Raw genomic sequence first — 25,156 nt, 5'->3', positions numbered from 1 at the left:
CAAAACTGAAATAAAAACCTTGCCATTTTAGTTAAAGCATACACGCAGAGCCATGGCCTCACTTTCGTTTATAAATGCCTTGAGACCTCAAGAATGGCACAGGAATAGTTTTAAGCGTTAACATTAAATCTAATAGTCATTTTTACGATTAAAATGATTTGTAGTGGTCTGAGTGAATGACCTTGACGTCCGTAACGTCACAACAGGAAGTCTATCGGTCTCGTGGCCACTTCCGCTATACTAAAACACAGAACTGACTGCAACTCCGATCCTCCATTTTGAGCTAATTTATCGCCATGCCACGTAGATGTGTTTTTGGCCGGTGCAGCAATACAACAGAAGCTGGATTTATGTTGCATTCATGGCCCGAGAATGTTCAAACCGCAAAGATTTGGACGCGTTTTGTGAGAAGTTCACGGGCACGTTGGGCTGCTATGAAGTGGTCTCTCCTCTGCTCTGCACATTTTACTGAGGACTCGTACGAGACTTCTGATCTGTTGGAGGTGTTGGCTATAAGCCCGGATTGAAAAAGAGGGTGCAGTACCAACAATTAAAGAAAACTACAAGTATTACCGTATTTTCTGGACTATAAGCCGCTACTTTTTTCCTAGGTTTTGAACCATGCGGCTTATACAAAGGTGCGGCTATTCTGTGGATTTTTCTTCCACCGCTAGGGGCGCTCTAACCGGAAGTAGAATCAAAAATAAGATAGACGAAAAATCAATGCAAAGAAGAATTAGCAGATCTTTAGCAGATAGAACACGCACGACAAATTACTAACTGGTAATTATTTTCAAATCCAGCGAAGATGATTAAAGTGACTTGTGGTTTCAAACACAGGAGAAATGAAGGTAAATAAATACCGGTTATTTTCTCTTGGTTCTGTTCCGTTTTAATCAGCAAAGTTGCTGCCGTGTTAAAAGGCACTGTTCGGAAAGAATCTGTTCAGGTACATACATGTACATTTACAGTACAAAATCGTTCTGTACATGCAGTAAATATCTCATTTTTCAACATAGATATCTGCGGCTTATAGCCCGGTGCGGCTTGTATATCTTTTTTTTTAATTATTTTTTTTTAAAAATAGAGCGGATGCGGCTTATATACAGGTGCGCTCTATAGTCCAGAAAATACGGTATTTATTTAAAAGGAAAGTGAGTTCAGTTGCACCAGTGTGCCGAGGGTTGTTGCTAAAACCTGAGCCGGAACGGGACATATCGCTCGGGCAGTGCCCTCCCTGCAGTTGTTGCTAAAACCGGTGGCATCCCGTTCCGTCGCGGGTTTTAGTAATCGCCTGAGCCCAGCAGTAATGGCAGAGTACACAGTATGAAGAAAAGTGAATGAGTGGAGCAGCTGTCTTATTTCTAAACTGGATATTGCTGCCATCTCGCCCTTACATGGAAGAAGTGAATGAACAGAGAACTGAAAGTCAGTCAGATTGTTTCAAAACCAAAATCGGCCTTCAAGAAGCGAGAGCACAGACAGGTAAGCTCGGACTCCTTTGGATATATTTTAAAAAAAAAAAAGTTTACCTGCATTTAGATTAATCCATGTAACTTGTATTGTGTGTTTAAGTTAACGGTATAAGATTATTTAATTTGCTTCAGAATGTGATTCTCAGTTCATCTGATTATTTAATGAGCCTTTTACATTTCATCAATGAAAATGCATGCATGTACATGTATGTTGCATAAGTTATAGCACCCATCCTGTTTTAATGAGAGTCAACCCACAATCAGTGAAGTCAAATCAGTCTTAGGCTACATCCACACCACAACAAGATTTTTTTTTTTTTTTTTTTAAATATCACGTCCACATGGACAACGGATCAGTAAAATATCAGGTCCATATGGCAACGCTTGCTGAAAACGATGCAATACACATGCCACACCTCTACGTGCGCTGTAAGACGGTCCCATCGGAGACACCAGAACAATAGAAGTAGACGCATGCGCATAAACCCCTTCTTCTGTAGCATTAGCCGCAAAGTTTTGATTATTAGTCAGTAGCGTAAAATAGTATCTATTGTCTAAGACACTTATTTAAATTTCATATTAAAACGTCTATGTAAATTAATACATAGAAAGCCTGGCCAGGCGCTGAACGTTCTTCTGCCTTCACTTGAAGAGAAATTCAGGGCGAGCATGAGCCTAGGTTCTTCCCTGTCACTGTCACACGCGCACACCTTCTCACTCCCTGCCCTATGGCTATAGTCCCTTTAAATCACGTGCTCGTTTTTTGAATGGAGACGTGGAAAGAGGAATGAACAGGGGTAGATGGAAGCCGGTACGCCAACATTCTGATATCCTCCAGAATTCTTTAATGGTCCGGAATAAATTGAATGCTACACGCTGATGGATTACTTTGTTCTTCTACGCCCTTTTTGAGGAATGTATTGTCGGACTTAAACCAACATCGGAAGAGGCGAGATTGCTCCTTTTTTTTCCTACGTTTGCTGGCAGGATTGTTTTTGGAAAGCGCACGGGCGGTGTGCGGTTTGGTACTGCTTCCGCAGTGTTTGGACTAAAGACTCTGCCCTAAGGGCTATTCTCTCTCTCTCTCTCTCTCTCTCTCTCTGCACCATTACACAAATATTCACAGTGAAAATATTTTGTAAGCGCGTTTCATGAACCAAGTTATAGGATTTGTTGACAACTCGCATCGAGTTCGTTACACTTCTACCCGGCGTGAAGCACTGACAGTCATGTGGTTGTGACGTCATCGTAAACAAATCCGTTCTACTCATCCAGACGACTTCGCAACGGCGCCGTTGCCAGATTTTTTCACTCTGGAACCCGTTCTCAAAAGATTTCGTTTTGGGGCACCCAAAACGCCGGTGCCGTGTGGACGCCAGGCCGAAACGATAAACAATTTTATCGGATTCACCTGAATCCGTTGCCGTGTGGACAGGGCCTCAGTTGAGCAAGTCAGTAACGGTATGTCTTACTTTCACCATAAATTTTTATTTATATGACTTGGGTCTATAGCTGTAAAAGGCCTCGGCCTTAAAACCGGTTCCTGCTGTGACGTCAAGGATGGAGATGCTATCCACTCAGAAATTCATTTAAAAATAAAGGCTCTGTGTATCTCCTTTAAGAGTAGGGGGAAAGATTTTGGTCCCAAATACTGAATGGAAAACAAAAACAAATATAGAATTTTTTTTTAAATAACTTTTAGGAATCCACGATGCTTTTAAGATCAAGAAACTTTAAATTTCTTAGTTTAAGACCATCATATTTCTATGAATTACAGTTTTCTACTCTCGCAAACCCGAACCTCCTTCCAAAAATCTCGACTATGCTTAATTAATGCTCAAAAAAAAAAAAAAAATACCGTAATACACTGCCCAACGCTACACCGGAGGTGTTCAGGTTCTTGCAGTGGGAGTGAATTTAATTTAAAAAAAAAAAATCATACTCCTATCATAAAGTGTCATCCAGCAGCTGTAAGTGCGCTTGGGTTCTGCTAAACATGACAGGGGCACAAGTTTCTATACAAAGATCAGGATCTGGTTCTTTCAAGAAGTAAAATAGTTTTCAGGGTTTTTTTTTTTTTTCTGGAGACTTGTGTCTTATTTAAAAAACCCTCTCTACTCACATTCTCGTCCACGGCTGGTTCCACGCCCCCTCCTCGGAGCCCCACCTCTACGACGTGCTACGTCTCTCTCTCCTCCTCGCTCTCGATTCTCCTTCCCTTCTTCACCTCCATCTGTCTGTGCAATTTCCTTCTGTCCCGACACCCCCTTTTTCTTTCCAACCATTTCCCATGAATCCTGTGGGCACAAGAGAAATCTTTAAACAAGGCCCAACCTTGAGTACAAAACTGCATCAGCTAATCAAGGACTGGTTATTAAGCGTGCACATGCTGTGTACAATCCTTTCATCCAACCCGTTTGACTTAAGTTTCAAAGAAAGGAATCTACATTGCATATCGGAGTTTTACGTTGCTGTTGGACACTGACATCGAGTATCCAGCAGCAGCAGCAGCAGCTCGAACACATGCCGTCCCCTTCATCACTACAGACAGCGTATGGAGGGGTTTCCAGTGTGAGCAGTCTTCATACGCAATATTTCCATATGATAATTACAACCTTTTAATGAAAAACAAGACTTTTTCCCCAAACCTCTCTCTTTAAGCCAGCACTTAGATAAAAACAACTAAACTTTTAATACTTAAACGATTTTAAAAAAAAGAAAAAAAAAACCCACCGTTCGCTCACTCTACCCAAGTAGTTACCAGTCAAACAGATCACATGACTCATGACAATATTCAAGAGGAGTTCATCATATGGCACGCATGAACAGATTTCAGTTTACAGGTTCCTGCTCACCAGGAGTGCCTGCCATTCTGTGGCTCAATCAATAGGCAGATGATGAGGCAAAGCAGTGTGCAATAGTTTATGAAAGGATTTGCATTTCTTTCACATTTTGGGGTCGACTGGGACAGCAGGTCAGCATTTCAACAGAACATTGGACACAAATTAAAAAACAAAAGCAAAAAATATAAAACATCAGCTAAATAAAATCTAACTTTGGAACACTAAGGGCTCAAAACTCTTCGCAAATATATACGTTTCAACTCCACAGCATTCATCGCCATCTACACAGAGATCATTTTACCATCTCAATCATTTCAGCTCACAATAGGGGTGTTCACACGGCACATATTTGCATCGATGCTGCACCGATGTATTTTGTTGCGATATATCTTACACCGGTGTAAATTTTGTGGAGCGTTCACACGTCACAAACCTGCTTACTAGAGAGAAGCGTGTTCGCGCCGGTGCAGCCCCACTTGCGTTCACACGGCAGTTTTTGCGACCGTGCTATACGATAGTAATAATGCGGAAATGAAATATGCGCATGCGTGAAAATGTATTTCCTTTTCCCGGTTGTCATGGCATCACCAAGCGCCGGGAAAACAATGTGGATGAAGACACCAGTGTTGCCAGATACTGCTGACGTTTTCCAGCCCAAAATATGTTCAAATCCGCCAAAATGCACTTAAAACCGCCCAATCTGGCAACACTGGAAGACACGCAGTTCTGTTGTTGTTGATATTCGCCATTTTGGAAGCGCAAATTATGCGATGCCCGTATGTAATCAACTCTCCTGACGCGTAGCGAGTCTACCCCTGTAGCGTTCAGACGGCCCGTTTTATATTGGTGCCGCCCCGCAAACTAGCATTTACTCTGGAGTAAATTTCTTAAACCACCTCCCGAGCAGGGTTAGATTTGCACCGGTTTAAGCAGCTTTCAGGGGCGACACCGGTATAACTTTGTACCGTGTGAACGCTCTACCGGGGCAGCCCCGGTGCTACACCGGAGTAAAAGTTGCCGTGTGAACACCCCTAATGACAACACAGGTATGAACCTTAACAACCAACAGCTTTTTTTTTTAAATAATTGGGATGGTATACATCATACAGGGTATCTGAAAAACGAGGAACCAAAAAAAAAAAAACAGATGCCGCAGGAAAAGTGAGAAAATGTCTGCAGTGTAATGGTGAACATGTAGAGCGCATGTTGTAAATAATAAATACAGGTAGCTTCTCTCACGGGGTCCTGACTTTTGGGACCGTGCATATTGTTCGACACACAAAAATGGCAGCCGTGCTATGAATCATGGGACGTGTGAAGTAGGGGTCGACCGATAATCGGCCTGGCCGATATTCTGCATTTTTAGGGTTATCGGTATCGGCCATAATTTCCACCGATATGCCGATAACATGCCTTTTTGCAGCCATTTCGTTCCTAACGCGACTGTCACTGCACGTCCTTTCCTGCACTCGCCTCTCTGAGTTCAAGAACACGGTCCCGCCCACCATAACATATGATTTGTCTGGCACAAGAGATATAGCCAATCGACACGCGTAGCTAAACGCTGTGAACTGTTTCAAGCCGGCCATATGGGCACTCGGGCAGAAGCAGATCCCACTTCAAGGTAAGGACACGCTGCTTTTGCCGCAATAAGTCACAAACACACAAGTTGCAAAAGCACAACATCATTACATGTTTACATTCTTCATCTACTACTCGTTAAAATTGTCCATTTGCATCTGTGTAGCCAGGCAAACTTAGCTTACGGAAGGAAGCACTTGAATTAGCCTACAACCAACTAGTCTCGCTGAAACTACATGTAATGCTTCCTTCACTACAATATAATCCTCCTAAATTGGGAATATTAGGCTTGGGCATTAAAAGCATTAGAATGTAGATGGTTACTTGTTAAGTTGTTACATAATAGGGAGCGATAGCCGACTTTATGTTTGATTTTACTTTTTAAAAAATGCTGCAGGCAGCTCCCTACACTTGATTTATTATTTAAAAACTACTTGAAGTCGGTAAGTCTTACTTGGTTCTTAGTGTAAAAGAATCCAGAGTGTATTTTCATTTATTTTCCACTGAAAATGGTGAGCTGGAATATAGTAGGGAGGGATTTATTTTTTTATTGGTGAATATTTTATTATTATTTTATTTCTCATTTTATTCGAACTAATGTTTGACTTTATTGTACAAATGCTGCTGGCATCTCCCTGCACAAAATTTCATGTTCAATTTTACAATTAAACATACATTTCATGGATATGAAGGTCTGGGTCAGTGTGTGCTATGTTTAATTTCATGTGAATTATAATGTTTAGATTTATCCGTTGCACATATCGGTTATCGGCATCCCAATTCCATAATAATCGGTATCGGCCCTGAAAAAAAAAAAAAAAAAAAAAAAAAAAAAAAACACATCGGTCGATCCCTAGTGTGAGGTCACTCTACAGTCTCTTTTGCGCGCACACAACTGCAGGAGACAGAAAATAACACTTCAGCTCTTCAGACAGAGTTGTGTGTATAAAAACAACTCCGTAATAGATTGTAGAGTGCTTTTAGAAGGCAATATTGAAGTAAGAAAAACTGCTGGAAGTGTGGAAGGAGGAGCTGGTGATGAGCACTCACGGTGTCAGGGCTACCCTCCAGCAGCACGTTGATGGCTCTGTTCACATCTCCGTTGCAATCATGCAGCGCTATCATGGACTCGTCTTGGTCCTTCCCAGTGATGTCAACTAACTGGACATGACAGAAGAGACCATGGTTCAACAACTCACGTTAAAATTAGTGAACATGCACGCGCACACAAAGTTGTACTAGGTTCTAACTGTCCTTAGAAAACCACTACCAAAAAAAACAAACAAAAAACCCACATCTCTAAAATCCGTTATAGTTAATGAACACAGACATTATACTGTTAACTAGACACAAAATATTTTCATACTGCTCAGCAACAAAAAACAAAGGCAGGTTTCATACATTGTTAAAGTTAACGGAGTGGGTTTGACTTTTTTTTAAATCCTTGTGCCCACCTCCAGGATCTACAGTGGGCTGCATCTATAAAATGCTTGACAGGAAGCCCAGCCAAACACCAAGCATTCTGGACAAGAAGTCAGTCTTCTAAAGGGATTCCGCCTAGGGATGTTAACCGATGACCGTTTGACCGGTGGTTGACCGAATCAATGTCAACCGGTTAATTTTTTTTTGGTTGTTGGTTAAAAATAAATAAATCATTTTGAAGCTGCCGATTTTGGAGCGGAGACCCTGGAATTCTGTGTTGTAAACGCTTGGGGCATGCTATGCGGTGTAAGGACGACAGCTGACAAATCAGAAACACCCATTCAGTCATGTCCCACCCTCCCACCCCAGTTGAAGACAGTTGCCACTTGGCGAAAGAAGAAGAAAAAAAAAAAGTGTAGACACAGGCTTTTTAGCTTACAAATTACTATTTTTTTTTTTTTTTTAATTATTAGAAGGCACATCGAGTTTAGTCCTGCCTTGGCCAGTGCATTCTGAAAGTATGTTTCGGTCTGTAGCCAACAATGCATGTTATTGCAGATCATATCTCTCCACACAAACTAAAGGCGCAGATGCCAACTTTTTCACGGCCGAATCGTGCAGATCCGATTTTTGGGGGGGGGGGGGGGGGGGGGCGCGTTGGAGTGTCTGAATAATTTCATCAGAGTAAATTCTGTATTAAAATTACTAAATAAGCAAATGCCGTTACAGTTCATGAAACATAGGAAGTATGAGAAGACGACAGTAAATCAGAAAGCTGCGCACATTTGCACAGCTTCCGCGAAAACGTGCGCAGCTTTCTGATTTACTGTCGTCTTCTCATACTTCCTATGTTTCATGAACTGTAACGGCATTTGCTTATTTAGTAATTTTAATACAGAATTTACTCTGATGAAATTATTCAGACACTCCAAATCCAAAAAAAAAAACGGATCGGCACGATTCAGCCGTGAAAAAGGCGGCATCCGCCAAAAGGCGCGCCATTTGCATCCCTGTTTAAACTCATAGGTTAACCGACTTTAACCGGCTAATGAGGCTCGGTGGTCGGTCAAGATTTTTTTTTAGTTTTCGCCATCCCTAGTTCGGCCTACTTAATACACTCCTGCTGAGGCCACACCTTAAACCAGTACCTCTCAAAGTGGAGTCCAGGGAATCCCAGAGATCCATGAAGGATTGCTGGGGGATCTGTGATTTATTTATTATTTTGTTAGAGTTTTGAAAAATCAACCCATATCATCAAAATGTTATATTAAGGGGGCCAAGCACAAAAGTAAACCCAGACCTAATGAGTAAAGTTCAGGAACAGAAAGCTCCAAAATATTTAGACAAATTTAAAATAAACCCATACTGAGGTGGCATTACTTTGGTTAGGGGTTGTTTTACAATCAGGGGACAAAGTTTGTCACAGGGGTCCAAAATTCAAATTGATTCAAACTGGTTCTCGTACCAGTTTAAGTGAAGGACAAGTTAAAGAACAGATTTCAGGTCATTTTTTGACGTGTGTATGGTAGTTTTGTGTAATCTGCTATAAGATAAAGAAGATGAAGTGTAGCTTTAAGCAGGGCTGGGAGAAACAAATGAAGTGATTCTCGGAGAGGACGGGGTTTTTTTTTTTGACAATTCAGAATCCACGACTTCCACAGTGCTTTTAAATATAAGGCTGTAAGCTTTGTGTTCGTTGTCTCTAATATTTATGTCCCAATATCTTGACCACATTTTAGGATGAAAATCATTTGAGATGTGTTATTTTATATTGAAAAATTAGCTGTCTCGGAGAGGACACTTGTTTTGACACAATTGCATTCTAATTTGATCAAAATAGTCTGAAAACTTACTGCCATTCAACATTAAAACTTAACTATGTTTCTAATGATATGGAACCAAATATGTGTTTTATGGTATAAAGAATGATTTAAGTGCATCCCTTTTGGAGCTACAGTGAGAGTAAAAAGTATTTGATCCCTTGCTGATTTTGTTGCTTTGCCCACTAATAAAGACATGATCATTCTATACTTTTAATGGTAGATGTATTCTAACATGGAGAGACAGAATATCAAAAAGAAAATCCAGAAAATAACTTTAAAGAATATATATTAATTGATTTGTATTTCATTGAGGGAAAATAAAGTATTTGATCCCCTAGTATGCATTAGGAGTTCTGGCTTTCACAGACCAGTTAGACACGCCCAATCAACTTGTTACCTGAATTGAAGACACCGGTTCGAACTAATCACCTGTATGAAAGACACCTGTTCACAGAATCAGACAATCAGATTCCAAACTCTCCAACATGGGTAAGACCAAAGAACTCTCTCAGGACCTCAGACACAGGATTGTTGACCTGCACAAATCTGGAATGGGCTACAAAAACATTAGCAAGATGCTGGGGATTAAAGTAACAACCAGTGGTGCAATTGTGAGAAAATTTAAGAAGTATAACATGGCCATCGATAGACCTCGGTCTGGTGCTCTACAGAAGATTTCACCTCGTGGGGTGGCAATGATCATGAGAACGGTGAGAAATCGGCCTGCAACCACAGAGCGGGAGTTAGTGAATGACCTCAAGGCAGCTGGGACCACAGTCACCAGGAAAACAATTGGCAACACTTTGCGCCGCAATGGATTAAAATCCTGCAGTGCCCGAAAGGTACTCCTGCTTAAGAAGGCACATGTGGAGGCCCACCTAAAGTATGCCAATGATCACCTCAAAGATGTACAAAGTGACTGGGAGAAGGTTCTGTGGTCAGACGAGACCAAAATTGAACTATTTGGCCTAAACTCTACTCGAAGAAAAATGCTGCCTCTGACCCCAGGAACACTGTGCCCACCGTCAAGCATGGAGGTGGAAGCATTATGTTTTGGGGGTGTTTCTCTGCCAAGGGCACAGGGCTACTTCACCGCATCAGTGGGAAGATGGATGGAGCCATGTACCGTGCAGTCCTGAGGGACAACCTCCTCCCCTCTGCCAGGAAGTTGAAAATGGGCCGTGGTCGGGTCTTCCAACATGACAACGACCAGAAGCATACAGCAAAGGCAACAAAGGAGTGGCTCAAGAAGAACTACATTAAGGTCATGGAGTGGCCCAGCCAGTCTCCGGACCTCAATCCAATCAAAAATCTATGGAGGGAGCTGAAGGTCCGAGTTGCCAAGCGACAGCCCACCAACCTTAATGATTTAGAGAGGATCTGCAAAGAAGAGTGGGCCAAAATTCCCCCTGATGTGTGCGCTAACCTTGTGGTTAACTACAACAAACGTCTGTCGGCTGTGCTTGCAAACAAAGGCTTTGCCACCAAGTATCAAGTGCTTTTGGCTAGAGGGATCAAATACTTATTTCCCTCAATGAAATACAAAATCAATTAAAAGAGTTATTTTCTGGATTTTCGTTTTGATATTCTGTCTCTCCATGTTAGAATACTAGAAAAAGTATAGAATGATCATGTCTATGACCAAAAATAACGTTATCACCAAATTTGTTTTGCATGGTAAATAGAGCTATCACAGGGCTACAACAAGTTTATTTCGCCAAGCCTTTTGATATTGAAGATAATGAGTGTTAAATGTGATTTTTAGCTTGCGTACCCTGATTGTAAAACAACCCTTATTTATTGTCTGTGGAACGCATTTTACAGTTAAAGAAAACCATTGGCTTTAATCTTTTCACGTTTTATATCTTCCTGGTTATTACTACAAATAAACTGGTCAGCTATTGCACCTTTAAAACACAAACATTCACGTTTTCTTCATTCTGAATGATCTTAGTTGAGTGACCTGAATGTTAGAGCTTTACGTTGCTCTCGGACCCAGACGGACACTGAGAGAAAGCATCCGGTAACAGCTCTATAGTTTATCTTGCACACGCTGTTCCCTTCATCACTACAGAGGGAGCCTATGAAGGGGTTTCCAGTGTGCCGGGTATGAACAGGACAGTTCATGACTGAGCAGCCTACTGCCAACAACATTAACAAGGTGGATTTGCAAAAAGGAGCAGACATTTTACAGGTGTTAAAGACTCAGACAGTAGAAAACTATCAAGCATTATCCAGAGTATCGTGCCATAAATTATCACAATACTGAGCTCATACGTTCTCTAATCGCCTAGTATTTTTAAGTTAAAACCATCACTAGATGTATGCTGACTCTGGGATTGTATTATAATGAGCAGACATCAGAGCAACCCCCCCCCCCCAAGATTACAGAATCTGTCCAGTGAGGTCTGTTTAATCTAAGGCATGAAAAGAAAAAAAAATATATATATATATAATAAATATAATATAATAAATATAATATAATAAATATAATATATATCATCTGAGTGGCACTAAGTGGGATTTCAGCTGCTCCTCATCACACCAGTTCCTTCCGGAGCTGAAATTCAGGTGTGATTTTACACAAAGAGATTTAAAAATGCTCCTGACCTGCTTGACCTTTTCCTCAAAGTCAGCATCGTTGTGGTCCGAGATCATCTGCGCGAGTCGGATCTGCTCAGCGGTGGCCTGGAGGAAGGGGACAGAGTGATAAAAAAACATGCTAAAGAAGTTTGAAACACAGAGATGTACTTCAGGACCTACACTTTATAGGTCACCACTCCATCCAACACACAGTGGATTAAACGATGGCCGTTTTCTGTGCAAACAAAATGCCAGTGTTGGAAAGACTGTGGATGCAACACAATCACTCGAACACATGGTGCAAGAACAGAACGTGCATCAAAGACATGCAATCCAGGATAACTATCCCACACTCGAAAAATCTCATGTCCGATCATCCCAGACGACTAAAGTCTGTGCAAGGACGAGTAAAACTAATGGGAAGGACAAAAAAAATGTTAGTGCTGGCAACCTAAGCAACACAGGCGCCAAGAGAGCAGGGAACCAGTCTAAAGTAGCTCATCTCGTTTCACGGGAAAGGCATTAAAAAGTTCAACACAAAATATACAAGTACAAATATTTTGAGGAAATCATGGAAATTTCCTTGTTTTTGGTTATAATTCGAAGTATGCGTGTGTTCGAGTGTACTAGAAAAGCTCAGCTCAGAGGGGCTCAAGCAGGGCTCGAAATTAACTTTTTTTCTGTGTCCCCCAGTGGTCCCGAATTCTGTGTTGTATTGTCCCGAATGGAAGCAATAGTGTCCCCAGTTTTTTCCTCTCTGAAATAACCAGTGGTTAATATTATCATATGAAGTTACTATTATATTTGTAACTATGCGATTTTGAACCCTTTATATCATTTTTACAATAAGTCACAAGACACAAGCGACACATGTCCTATACATCATCTACTTCAAAATTACAGTTATTGCATTTTCAGTTTATTAAACTTTGGCGATCTCACTGTATGAATAGATACCCGTTTATTTAAAGGGGCCAACTAGCTCATTCAGAAAATGTTTCAACTCCCTACATCTGCAGTACACTTTAGTTGAAAATAAGACCCCTTTTATGTTCATTTCATCTACTTATACCTTGAATATCTGTTGGCACTTATAAGGCCAACTTATAATTTTCACCATTACCGTTATCAATTTTTATGAACTTTCCGTTATCCATTTTATGAACTTTCCATTATCCATTACCGTTATCCATTTTTATGAACTTTCCGTTATCCATTTTATGAACTTTCCGTTATCCATTACCGTTATCCATTTTTATGAACTTTCGCTGCCGAAACGTGGGTGCAAATGTTAGCAACATCAGCATAGTGCCAGGTCCGAGCCTAGTTGTGCTGCTGACTGACTAAACTTTCTGAACTAGAAAGACACCAAGAAAACTCACTTATTCTGTTGAACGGTATCTTCCGTCAATATCATCCACATCATTCCTGTTGTATTTTATAACGTGTCTAACAGTGTTCATTCAGTTCATTCAGTTGCTAGCGTTGCCTGCAGACCAGGCGAGGACACTTTGGATCCTGAAGGTCCCGGAGACGTTATGTCTGGGCTTTCAGTTTCTTCCCCGCGGTCGGTCCGCTTCAACCACTTCAGCATTTTTGTTCTGGCAAGAGTCGGCGCAGCGTGTGCGGTAGCAATTCCATTCCAAGTCCATATAATGCGGACTCCGGCCGAAGATTCTAGAACAGAATGCGCTGCTCTGTAGCCTACGGATGCAGGCGCATCGAAAGTGTAGCTACTATGTATTTTTCGCTGTTAACGTTTTAAAATTGACAAATTAGGTGAATGTCTACGTATGTGTTACGGCTTTGTAAATAATATTAATGTAGAACTTTTTTTCTAGATCTATTTTTTTCCATTGTCCCGGGATTGTCCCAGATATGATAATTTTGTGTCCCGATGACATTTTTTATGGTCCCCGGGACGCCGGGACACCGTTAGTTTCGAGCGCTGGGCTCAAGTAACGATGGAATTATACCAGTTGGCTAAGGGCAACAAGTATCAAGGACATCATGTGCCAGCAGCATGGTTGAAGCAGGCAGGTGTCAAACTTGAAACTTTTATAATCACGATTGGCGTTAATAATAAACAACATCACTGAATAAAAAAAGTGTTCCTTACCTCGAACCAGTATGTTTTTATATTACGATTTTTTAATTTGTTTTTGATGGTTTCATAATATAATTTTTATTTTCTAAATATTTATCAAAATACCACCATCGTGGCACAAGAGCCTGTGATTGGTGGACAGCTGACAAAGGGTGTCGTCCATTGATTGTAACTCATATAAAAATTGTAAATACATACAGGACCCACTGATTGGCAGTTCACATACTTCAGTAAGCGGAGATGGCCAAGCAGAGATGTCCGGTGTCCGTTGCTGTCGTCCGAAGAAAACTACAGCTAAAAAAGCTCTACTACCAGATTACTTGGACAATCTTAGTCAAAAAGAAGCGAAGGATAGATCTACACGGAAATTAGAGTTTATCATCACAGGCCTAGACATTAAAAGTGCTGATGACACGAACATGACTGTATGCAATTTCTTAAATAAACTATACAACATGGCAAACGTTAGATTTCCGTTATAATTACATGAAAAGAAGCTGTTACACGAATATCCAACTTTTAATTGCACAGCGCAAGAAAACTGGGTCCGTGGCTCGCGGCCATGTTGTGACGTCAGCGGGAGAACACGCTGCGCTTCACTGGCTGTTCTACTCTGGTTCTACTCAATGGAAATGGCGCATGAAAACGCCGGTGAACTCTCTAGTGCTAGCTCTTCCTCTTCTGGGAGTCTAGAATTGTGTTGATCTCTTCCAAATAGAATCTATGATAGCCTACCCTCTTTACCCTTTGCCTCTCGTTGCTAGGCGGCAGTCACATGAAAGCCGCAAGCTTTCACAAGCAAATACATGACTGATATCACGCCGACTTTATGATTACATTTATGATTATCATGTAGAATCTATAGCTCTACGTACCTTTATCTTATGTCGTTCCACAACACATGTTCTGACAGGAGGACTGTCTTTGGATCCGGCATAGCTACTAGTAGACCCCCTCCGGAATACTGGCAGTGTTGCCAGATTGGGATTTTTCCCGCCCAGTTGAGCGGTTTCAAGTGCATTTTGGTGGGTTTTGAACATATTTTGGGCTGGAAAACTTAAGCAGTATCTGGCAACACATACTGCTGACGTTTTCCAGCCCAAAATATGTTCAAAACCCACCAAAATGCACTTGAAACCTCTCAACTGGGCGGGAAACCTCCCAATCTGGCAACACTGTGTAGGCACTGCTGATGGTAGTAACACACGTTTGTGATGAACTGAACACCCAAGAGATTCCTTTAAGCTGGGAAGGGTGTCAAAACAATCCAAATCGAAGTGTTCAGAGCACAGGACGGATGTTGGTGAGGGCTCCCACTTGTCACGAGTGCGCCTGACTTGCTTCACCCACTTCGCATGCAGCTCGGGATCTCTGGGAAACTTGAATAAACTTACCCCATCCTTGTGGGTTTTGGAGCAAAAGCCGGCAACACAACGCGAAGGCATAATAACTAATTTTATTATTTTTTATTTATATTTATATATAAATAAAAAAAATACTAATAATGACAAACTGAACACCTGTTGCATCAACAATAAACTGGTAAGTTAGGAGGAAGGTTCTTTCGCTGACGTCATATAGCTCCTCCTCCTCCGTCTCCTGGGTGCTGCAGCCCCGTCAAATTTGCCCAAATAGCCGCGTTTATCATCATAACTTGTAAAATAGGCGCCTTCGTGAATTAATATATGGATCATCGGGAATTACTTTTTATGTTCTAAAACATCGCCAAAGATGTCAAAAACGTGTCATCAGCACTTTAAGCATTTACCACTCGTGGCCCATTGGGCCAGTGGAACTGAAAAGTTACTGGCCCAAATGGAAAATGTGGTGGCCTGAATGCGCACAGTGCCCGAACCATGCCTGCCACAGGCAGCCACTGCAAGCACCACAGGTGCTTGCACAAAGAGGGGGGTCCTCCCCTGGAAAATTTTGATTTTTCAATTCATATTCGTGCATTTTAAGGTGAAATTAATGAAAATAAGATTATTCATATTTTGCTAACATTATTATATCTTTATTTTTTGTTCACATTGATATTTTATTGTTTGCATTTCTTGTTCTATCAATTTCTTAGTTACATTTAAAAATTTCCTTTGTTCTTTGTTCGTTTAACACATGCTGTTGATTACTGTTTTACATGAACTGTTTGTATAAGTTTTAGAATAAGCTACGTTTTGCCTCACCATGCAACTAACTTGTTTATAGAATAAGCTTTGCCTGTACCCCACCCTGTGTGATGGAGACATATTTTCCTTTTTTGTCATGGTTTCAACTTTGGCTCATATATTCTCAACATTATAGATATTGAATTCTCACCACTGTAGATATTCTTATAGAAATAGAAGTACAATGAACTTTTTAAATACACCTTTATTTAATAGCCACAAGACACACACAGGCCAGTCCCAAGTCTGGATGAGAGGGGAGGGTGGCGTACTCACCCTTATGCTGGATTTAAATGGGCATTTTTATTGCCCATGAAGAAGTTTTATTCCTGAATAAAATATCATGAGAATCATTGACAAACCATACATTTCCTGAAAGGGTGGACTTTGGGGAATAATCTAGTGAGATTTTTGCAAAGCCTTACCTGCTTGGGGGTGATTTATAACCCTAATTACCTGTTAATTAGCTAATTAACAGGTATGCTCAGGTGAGCCAAAAAGGGGTGAAATGTTGCATTTTTTTTAATAAGACAAGATATAAACACCAAATTTTCAGGATATATGTCCTTGGGGAAACTAGTAGTAAATTTTTGCAAATTCAGCTCATTTGCATAAACTGTTGCCATGGCAACAGCAGATACCCTAGCAACTGGAGGTATACTGGGTTTAGCATGGTCTGGTTGTACCAGGGAGGGTCAGAATAATTATTATTTTTGTTGTAATTAACTAATGTAGACCTAGTTTGGCTATTTTGATAGATTATCATCATCTTTGGATATTTGAAAAAAATATAATATATGGGATCAGATCTAATTTACCACATTATTTTATCTGTTCTATTTCAGTCATAGCAACCAACATTTATACTTCAATCACTAAAAGTTGATCCACGTGTAGCCATATTTCTTGGCAGTGTATCCTGAAATTTTGATATTAATATACAAAGTCTGAACGATTTTACACCATCTGAAGCTAAAGCGCGTGTGTTGAAATGCTGTTTTACGATTTGGCAAGTTTTAAACCGAGCGTGACGTCGCGCGCTCCGATTGGCTGCCGAGTTCAAAATGAAGCCGTTCGTTAACACCTGATAGTTAATTTATGCACGATCGTATTTAAACTGTTTACCTGGCCTTTGGCCAGGTTGGGGAGCGTGGAGTTTGAACATATTTCTATTTGAATTTCACCGTTCTGATGGTCTCCTTGCCGCAACCGTCTTCGTCTACAAGATGATATTTTCCCGCCAAAATGACGCTTTCGAACAGCGCCGAACATTTCCGAAGATGCACGAAGACGACACACTCCTGCTGCAGAGTGGAACGGAGCGTGACGAAAACAAAGATGGCGGACCTCGTATCGAAAAGGTGCATTTTACGAACAATTTCTTCACAATTCTGAGTAAAATATGAGTAATAAAATTTGTATCGAAAACGTACTGGCCTGCCCGGGCCACTGTTTGGCCAAATTTAGTGGCCCGAAAGACAAACACCGCCGGGCCATCGGTAGGGCTGGGCGATATGAGAAAAAATTATATCACGATATATTTTTTCAAAATTTTTCGATAACGATATACATCACGATATAAATCAAATCACCATTTTTGTATTTTCTTTAATTTTCTGCTCAAAATATGAACATTACAAATTAGTAGTTCCTTCCTAATTAACAAAAATAGCTTAACAAGCCTTCAAGTTTCACAGAACCAAAACAAACTGGATGCACATTCTTTTGTTCTTTTTGTTCAAATGAATAAATTGAAACTGAAAAATAAAAACTATATACACCATTGTTAATCATTTGTGCAAATTCTAGCAGCTTTCAAATAAACATAAAAGACATATTGACGTGTAAACCTTATGCTGCAAGGAGAAAAAAGTGCAATCCTGTACGTCAGTGCGTTTAAGGTTTTGTGTAACACTTTGTTGTATGTCCGATTTTAAATATCCAAAATACCTCCACGCAACCGAAGATCTCTGGCCCTTCTTTTCAACGATGCCCTCCAGGGCAGCGCTCTGACTTTCCTGTTCAGAACTCCGCTCAGTCGGCTTCTCGCTCATTTTTATAATCGCTTTGTTGGAGAAACGCCGCGCTCCTGCAAACTTCACCACAGCCATGCTGTGCGTTGCTGCTACACGTGTGTGTGTTTGTGTGCGCACGCAACCTAACTTGACGTGGCTCTCTTCCAACTGATTGGTTACGTGCGGTACTGTTTAGTTATGATTGGCTATTCGCGTGTCTGTCAAAACTTCGGACGAAGTAATTTTATTGAAGGCGTAGGCTTATCGTAGGCATATTGTACGTGTCTAATTTCTAATCGTAGAGATTTTATATCGTGAATAACATCGTAATCGTAAAATCGCCCAGCCCTAGCCGTCGGGCAAGTGCTCATGTTGAGCCCTGTATCGGTTCTGATCCGTGCAAAATTCCTTGAAATGACTGGAGTGATGGTGCAGATTTGTGGCCTAGTGTTGGCTATATGTTGGAATATACTTTTTTTTTTTTTGCCCGAAAAGTCCCAACACAAAAGAACAGTTTTAAAAACTACAGAAGCAAGAAAACCTGTGTGGAAAGACTTTCCTGACATCAGCTTTGGGGAACAGAATGTTGTGAAAGCCAAAGCATTTACACTCAAAGGGCTTTGACTTGAACTGAGGGCTGGATCTTATTCCCACTCGTCCATGTCTCAGCAACCCCAGAGACATTCACTTACACAGCTATCTGCACTCCATCATTTATACAGCGATGCTTATTATTGTTAAAACAATATCTGAAGTGTTATTTGTAAAATAAAACATCTTGCTCTAGACTTTCAAACAATACTGCAAGACTTTATTTTAATTTTATCCGGAGTGAAAGTAGGGCTGGGCGATTTTACGATTACGATGTTATTCACGATATAAAATCTCTACGATTAGAAATTAGACACGTACGATATGCCTACGATAAGCCTACGCCTTCAATAAAATTACTTCGTCCGAAGTTTTGACAGACACGCGAATAGCCAATCATAACTAAACAGTACCGCACGTAACCAATCAGTTGGAAGAGAGCCACGTCAAGTTAGGTTGCGTGCACACACAAACACACACACGTGTAGCAGCAACGCACAGCATGGCTGTGGTGAAGTTTGCAGGAGCGCGGCGTTTCTCCAACAAAGCGTGAAACAAAGCGATTATAAAAATGAGCGAGAAGCCGACTGACCGGAGTTCTGAACAGGAAAGTCAGAGCGCTGCCCTGGAGGACATCGTTGAAAAGAAGGGCCAGAGATCTTCGGTTGCGTGGAGGTATTTTGGATATTTAAAATCGGACATACAACAAAGTGTTACACAAAACCTTAAACGCACTGACGTACAGGATTGCACTTTTTTTCTCCTTGCAGCATAAGGTTTACACGTCAATATGTCTTTTATGTTTATTTGAAAGCTGCTAGAATTTGCACAAATGATGAACAAATGGTATACAGTTTTTATTTTTCAGTTTATTCATTTGAACAAAAGAATGTGCATCCAGTTTGTTTTGGTTCTGTGAAACTTGAAGGCTTAAGCTATTTTTGTTAATTAGGAAGGAACTACTCATTTGTAATGTTCATATTTTGAGCAGAAAATTAAAGAAAATACAAAAATGGTGATTTGATTTACAACCCCGATTCCAAAAAAGTTGGGACAAAAGTACAAATTGTAAATAAAAACGGAATGCAATAATTTACAAATCTCAAAAACTGATATTGTATTCACAATAGAACATAGACAACATATCAAATATCGAAAGTGAGACATTTTGAAACTTCATGCCAAATATTGGCTCATTTGAAATTTCATCACAGCAACACATCTCAAAAAAGTTGGGACAGGGGCAATAAGAGGCTGGAAAAGTTAAAGGTACAAAAAAGGAACAGCTGGAGGACCAAATTGCAACTCATTAGGTCAATTGGCAATAGGTCATTAACATGACTGGGTATAAAAAGAGCATCTTGGAGTGGCAGCGGCTCTCAGAAGTAAAGATGGGAAGAGGATCACCAATCCCCCTAATTCTGCACCGACAAATAGTGGAGCAATATCAGAAAGGAGTTCAACAGTGTAAAACTGCAAAGAGTTTGAACATATCATCATCTACAGTGCATAATATCATCAAAAGATTCAGAGAATCTGGAAGAATCTCTGTGCGTAAGGGTCAAGGCCAGAAAACCATACTGGGTGCCCGTGATCTTCGGGCCCTTAGACGGCACTGCATCACATACAGGCATGCTTCTGTATTGGAAATCACAAAATGGGCTCAGGAATATTTCCAGAGAACATTATCTGTGAACACAATTCACCGTGCCATCCGCCGTTGCCAGCTAAAACTCTATAGTTCAAAGAAGAAGCCGTATCTAAACATGATCCAGAAGCGCAGACGTCTTCTCTGGGCCAAGGCTCATTTAAAATGGACTGTGGCAAAGTGGAAAACTGTTCTGTGGTCAGACGAATCAAAATGTGAAGTTCTTTATGGAAATCAGGGACGCCGTGTCATTCGGACTAAAGAGGAGAAGGACGACCCGAGTTGTTATCAGCGCTCAGTTCAAAAGCCTGCATCTCTGATGGTATGGGGTTGCATTAGTGCGTGTGGCATGGGCAGCTTACACATCTGGAAAGACACCATCAATGCTGAAAGGTATATCCAGGTTCTAGAGCAACATATGCTCCCATCCAGACGACGTCTCTTTCAGGGAAGACCTTGCATTTTCCAACATGACAATGCCAAACCACATACTGCATCAATTACAGCATCATGGCTGCGTAGAAGAAGGGTCCGGGTACTGAACTGGCCAGCCTGCAGTCCAAATCTTTCACAAATAGAAAACATTTGGCGCATCATAAAACGGAAGATACGACAAAAAAGACCTAAGACAGTTGAGCAACTAGAATCCTACATTAGACAAGAATGGGTTAACATTCCTGTCCCTAAACTTGAGCAACTTGTCTCCTCAGTCCCCAGACGTTTACAGACTGTTGTAAAGAGAAAAGGGGATGTCTCACAGTGGTAAACATGGCCTTGTCCCAACTTTTTTGAGATGTGTTGTTGTCATGAAATTTAAAATCACCTAATTTTTCTCTTTAAATGATACATTTTCTCAGTTTAAACATTTGATATGTCATCTATGTTCTATTCTGAATAAAATATGGAACTTTGAAACTTCCACATCATTGCATTCCGTTTTTATTTACAATTTGTACTTTGTCCCAACTTTTTTGGAATCGGGGTTTTATATATATTATATAAATCAGCTGCATTCTGTCCTCTCCGAAATAAAATGAAGCTCTGGGAAGTGTAATTGTTTTTCGGGCAAGTATGTTCCGGGTGCTGCTTCCCATTGGGCAAGTAAAGCTGGGAGATTTTTTTCGAGGACTGCTATCCGACACACCGAGACGTACATAAACATCAGGACACATCAGCACACAAACAAAAACGAGAAAAGACTGGGATGTTTAAGTTTACCCCATCACACCTCTTTCAGCTGCATCAACCTATAGACCCTTTTCACGTGATGTCACGACAAACGCGGCTGCCATTTTGGACGTGTACGACCGGTAGTTTACCACAGCCAGCATTGAGGAACGGCAGCAAAGAAAGTGTTTATTTTCAGCAAGACTTCCATCATGCCACTATATTGTTGTGCACCTGGATGTAGTAACCATCAACAAACAAGGCAAGGGTTATCATTTTATCGGATCCCGACGGAGAAGATGGATAGCGGCCATAAACAGGAAAGATTGGCAGCCCTCGGCATACCAGCGCTTGTGTAGTGACCACTTTGTTGGAGGTAAGACGAATAAAATTAGCCAGGAAAGGCATTACATTGATGTTAACATTCTGTGGCGGCGAGTGTGTAACCAAATAGGCTAAAATAACCCATTGTAACCTCTTTGTTCTTCTGTAGTAGCTATTAGCTAACGACATTAGCTAGCGTTGTGTTCCTTTGCTGTTGGTAGACTGTAGGACAGATCAGAGGCAGTGTCCTACAAACAGCGCTTAATTTGAGGGGGAGCAAGCCGGAGCGCGCTCCGGAACCTCGGGCGTTGGCTCCGGCAGCTATTTACACTGGATCCGGTGATCCGACACCTCTTTTGACTATGTAACAAAAAAAATAAATAAATAAATAATTAAATTAAAAAATGCAAGTTTATTTAGTGTTAATGTCTGATTTTGATATCTGTCTTGTTGGTGATTTCTCTCATGAAACGACATCCACAAAATATCTGCAGATGAACTTAATTTGCAGTGTTATTACAAAACATGCCCAGAAGCGCAGCGCCGCGCCCCCCCCTCCCCCCCTCCTTTTTTCTGCACCGGAGCCGCTCATCCTCTGCGCCCCGGGACCTCCCACTTTACAAATTAAGCACTGCCTACAAATAAGTGTTCAAAACAAGAGGAACATGTATTTGTCTCTTAAATCCAGGCCGTTCCCTGTAATCTGTAACAACGGTTGGAGAAAGTAATGGCAAATAGTGAGTGCACAAACCGTAGAAGGTAAACTGTACACAGCGCCAGGGCAGTGTGATGGTATGTCTACTTTTAGATTGTGTTAGCTTATCAATGAACGCACTCGTCACTCGACGAGTTTCACGTCTTTACGACGGATACTTAAATGTGTGTTAGGTATTATTGTTGCAGTCTAAGCAGTCATTGTAGCAGCTAGATGAGCGAGAACCGAAAGGGTCTGTGCCATAAACCGTTATTTCTGTACGGCGTTGCTAATGTGTCGTTACTGTTATTTCTCCCTCTGCTCGCCCTGTAAATGCCCTACGTCGCTGGATAGCGAAGGTGTTTTCTGCATCTCGCTCCTTTTTCTTGTATGTTCTCCGTTTGTCGCCTTCCTCGCATTCAAACCAATTCGAGCCGAAGTCCGCTACATGTCCAAAATGGTGGTCGCGTTTACGAAGGTCACGTGACTGAAAAGGGTCTATACACAACCTTCTCCATAACATTCACTGAACCAAGTTAAGCAAGTGAGCTCGTGACTACCCAACAACGCCTGCACTGGATTACTACAGTTGATCATGAACATCTGGACACCATTTCTCTAAATCAGCTAATCATGTGTTCGCAGAAGCACCACCTTGTTGATTTGAGCTCAGAGGAGAATCAGCAGACATGTCTAAGCTGACAGGAAGTAACTCGGTCACTCTTTACAACCATGGTGAGCAGAAAAGTCTCTCATATCTGCACACATGTTGAACCTTGACGTGGAGGAGATGCAACAAATCAAACCGGAAACGTTTGAGGGATGTGCGATAAAAACCCGGCAAAACTGCTCAGAAAAAAAAAAAAAAAAAAAAGTGTGACCAGTCGTTTTAACACTGCATTTAATCCAGCCGCTCTTCTTGAAACCATGGTTAATCCAGCCACATGGAAACTTTAGGAGCACGGCTTTTAGACACTGAGCTGTAATAGTGTTGAACGGGAAAAGGCGTGGCTTTGGGAAGAGAGCAGCTGCGGCTTAACCTCAAGGTATAACTGGTTCGTCACACTTTTTCAAGCTGGACATCTGTGGATATGTTCAGCTGCACAGGGACACACTGAGGGTGAATGATAGCTTTAGGTTGTACTCCGTTTAATCCATGCATCCGTACACCCAGGTTTGTAGTGCTGGAGTCCGACTCGTGCCCTATTTTAAGGACTTGTGACTTCACTTGAACTTGAGCGCTGATGACTCAAACTTGGACTCGTGCAATAACTACATTCGGACTCGTAAATAGGCTAGGAGGACTGATTTCTTTTTTTGCCATAAGATCTTTATGTCTACATTAATTTTTATACTAATTTTGTGCAAGGGAATGCACACTCGCCGGTTCATACATCATGGTCAGGAACAAACTAAGGCTACGTTTACATTACGTCGAATCAGCGGATCATCAGATTAACGTTCTTAAAACAATTCGCGTTTACACTAAAACCGTTAGCCGTGCACACAGCAACGCCAACACGCGGATACGCTAATCACATGACTTTAGATGGCGCGTAACATGATCCCAGTGCATTTAGGGCATGCGCAAGGCTCACCACTTGCAAGTAGAAGGATGGCAAGCCTAATACACGGATACGCTCGGCTCCGCAGGCATCCTGAGCTCCAAATCACTCCGCCCTGAACAGCGAGTGCCCTCTGGAGGGTGCGCACTCCGGCCCTGCGCAGCTCACACAGCGCGCGAGTGAAGTGCACGAGCCACGATTCGGGACTGAGCCGCTGTGTGTGAGATCCCAGCGCAGATCACTTACCACTTGCAAGTGGAAGGATGGCAAGCCTAAAGACAATCATAACTACACAATGGGCAGTATTTGCATCAGTATTTGCAGTATTTTCATACTTTTATACTCTTTAATGAAAGGTGATACAAGGCGGAAGTCCGCGCCGTTTTTCAGCAGTCGCGTCACATGACCAACGCCAGCGAATCAGGAAGGTGGATGTCACAGTGACGTTGTCCAATGAGACGCCAGCTAGAGCTCAGCACAGCGTATCCGCGTATCTCAATGTTTACACAGCACCGGAGCTGACACGATCTGGATCGAATACGTGGACGCTGGCGGATTCCCGTTTCCTGGCTTTTCCAGGGGGTTTAATGTAAACGGACAGTGCATCCGCGAAGAAAACGAGACAGATACGGTCTAATGTAAACGTAGCCTGACATTAATGGTGCTAAAACACCTGGAGAGAACGCCCCTAGGTTTGTCCGCTTTGCTTATACAGACTTTTGTGTGTGTGGTGTGTGTGTAGGGGGCGCACCGCTGTGTTCCATATGTAGAAGAGCTACCAAGGAGATGACTGGGACAACCTCGAACTTCAATCGTCATTTGGCAAGACTCCACCCAGAGAAGTAAGAGACGCGCCATGGTCATTGCTCTGTTGACAGCAGGGCTTGCTTGCTGACCGATGAACTAACTCCTGTTAACCCTCTCTCATGTTATTTGCCCTGTTGATAGCAGGGCTTGCTGAGCAATGAACAAGCTTTTTATCTGTAGTCTATTAACTAAAATGGGGCAGTCAAGTAATAACATAAGTCCAACACAGTAGCAGACATGTACCCTGTCCACACTAGGGATTTTGTACTGATACGAAACTACTTTCGTACCGCAACACCTGTCCACACTAGGCAGATTCTACTGTAACTGGATCCATTAATCACTT

General features: G+C 41.5%; 1 protein-coding gene across 1 annotated transcript in view; it reads right to left on the bottom strand.

The window, feature by feature from the left end:
- ubap2l (ubiquitin associated protein 2-like) overlaps positions 1-25,156 on the bottom strand; it is a 161,324-nt gene that overhangs the window by 119,615 nt on the left and 16,553 nt on the right. The window contains 3 exon segments of the mRNA XM_060904950.1: positions 3,598-3,772; positions 6,950-7,060; positions 11,755-11,832. Coding sequence (XP_060760933.1) covers positions 3,598-3,772; positions 6,950-7,060; positions 11,755-11,832 — 364 coding nt within the window.

Source organism: Neoarius graeffei, chromosome 22 (genome assembly GCF_027579695.1).
Source record: "Neoarius graeffei isolate fNeoGra1 chromosome 22, fNeoGra1.pri, whole genome shotgun sequence".
Lineage (NCBI taxonomy): Eukaryota > Metazoa > Chordata > Actinopteri > Siluriformes > Ariidae > Neoarius > Neoarius graeffei.
Note: the sequence above shows the minus strand (reverse complement) of the source record. Positions and strands in the feature narration are given on the sequence as shown.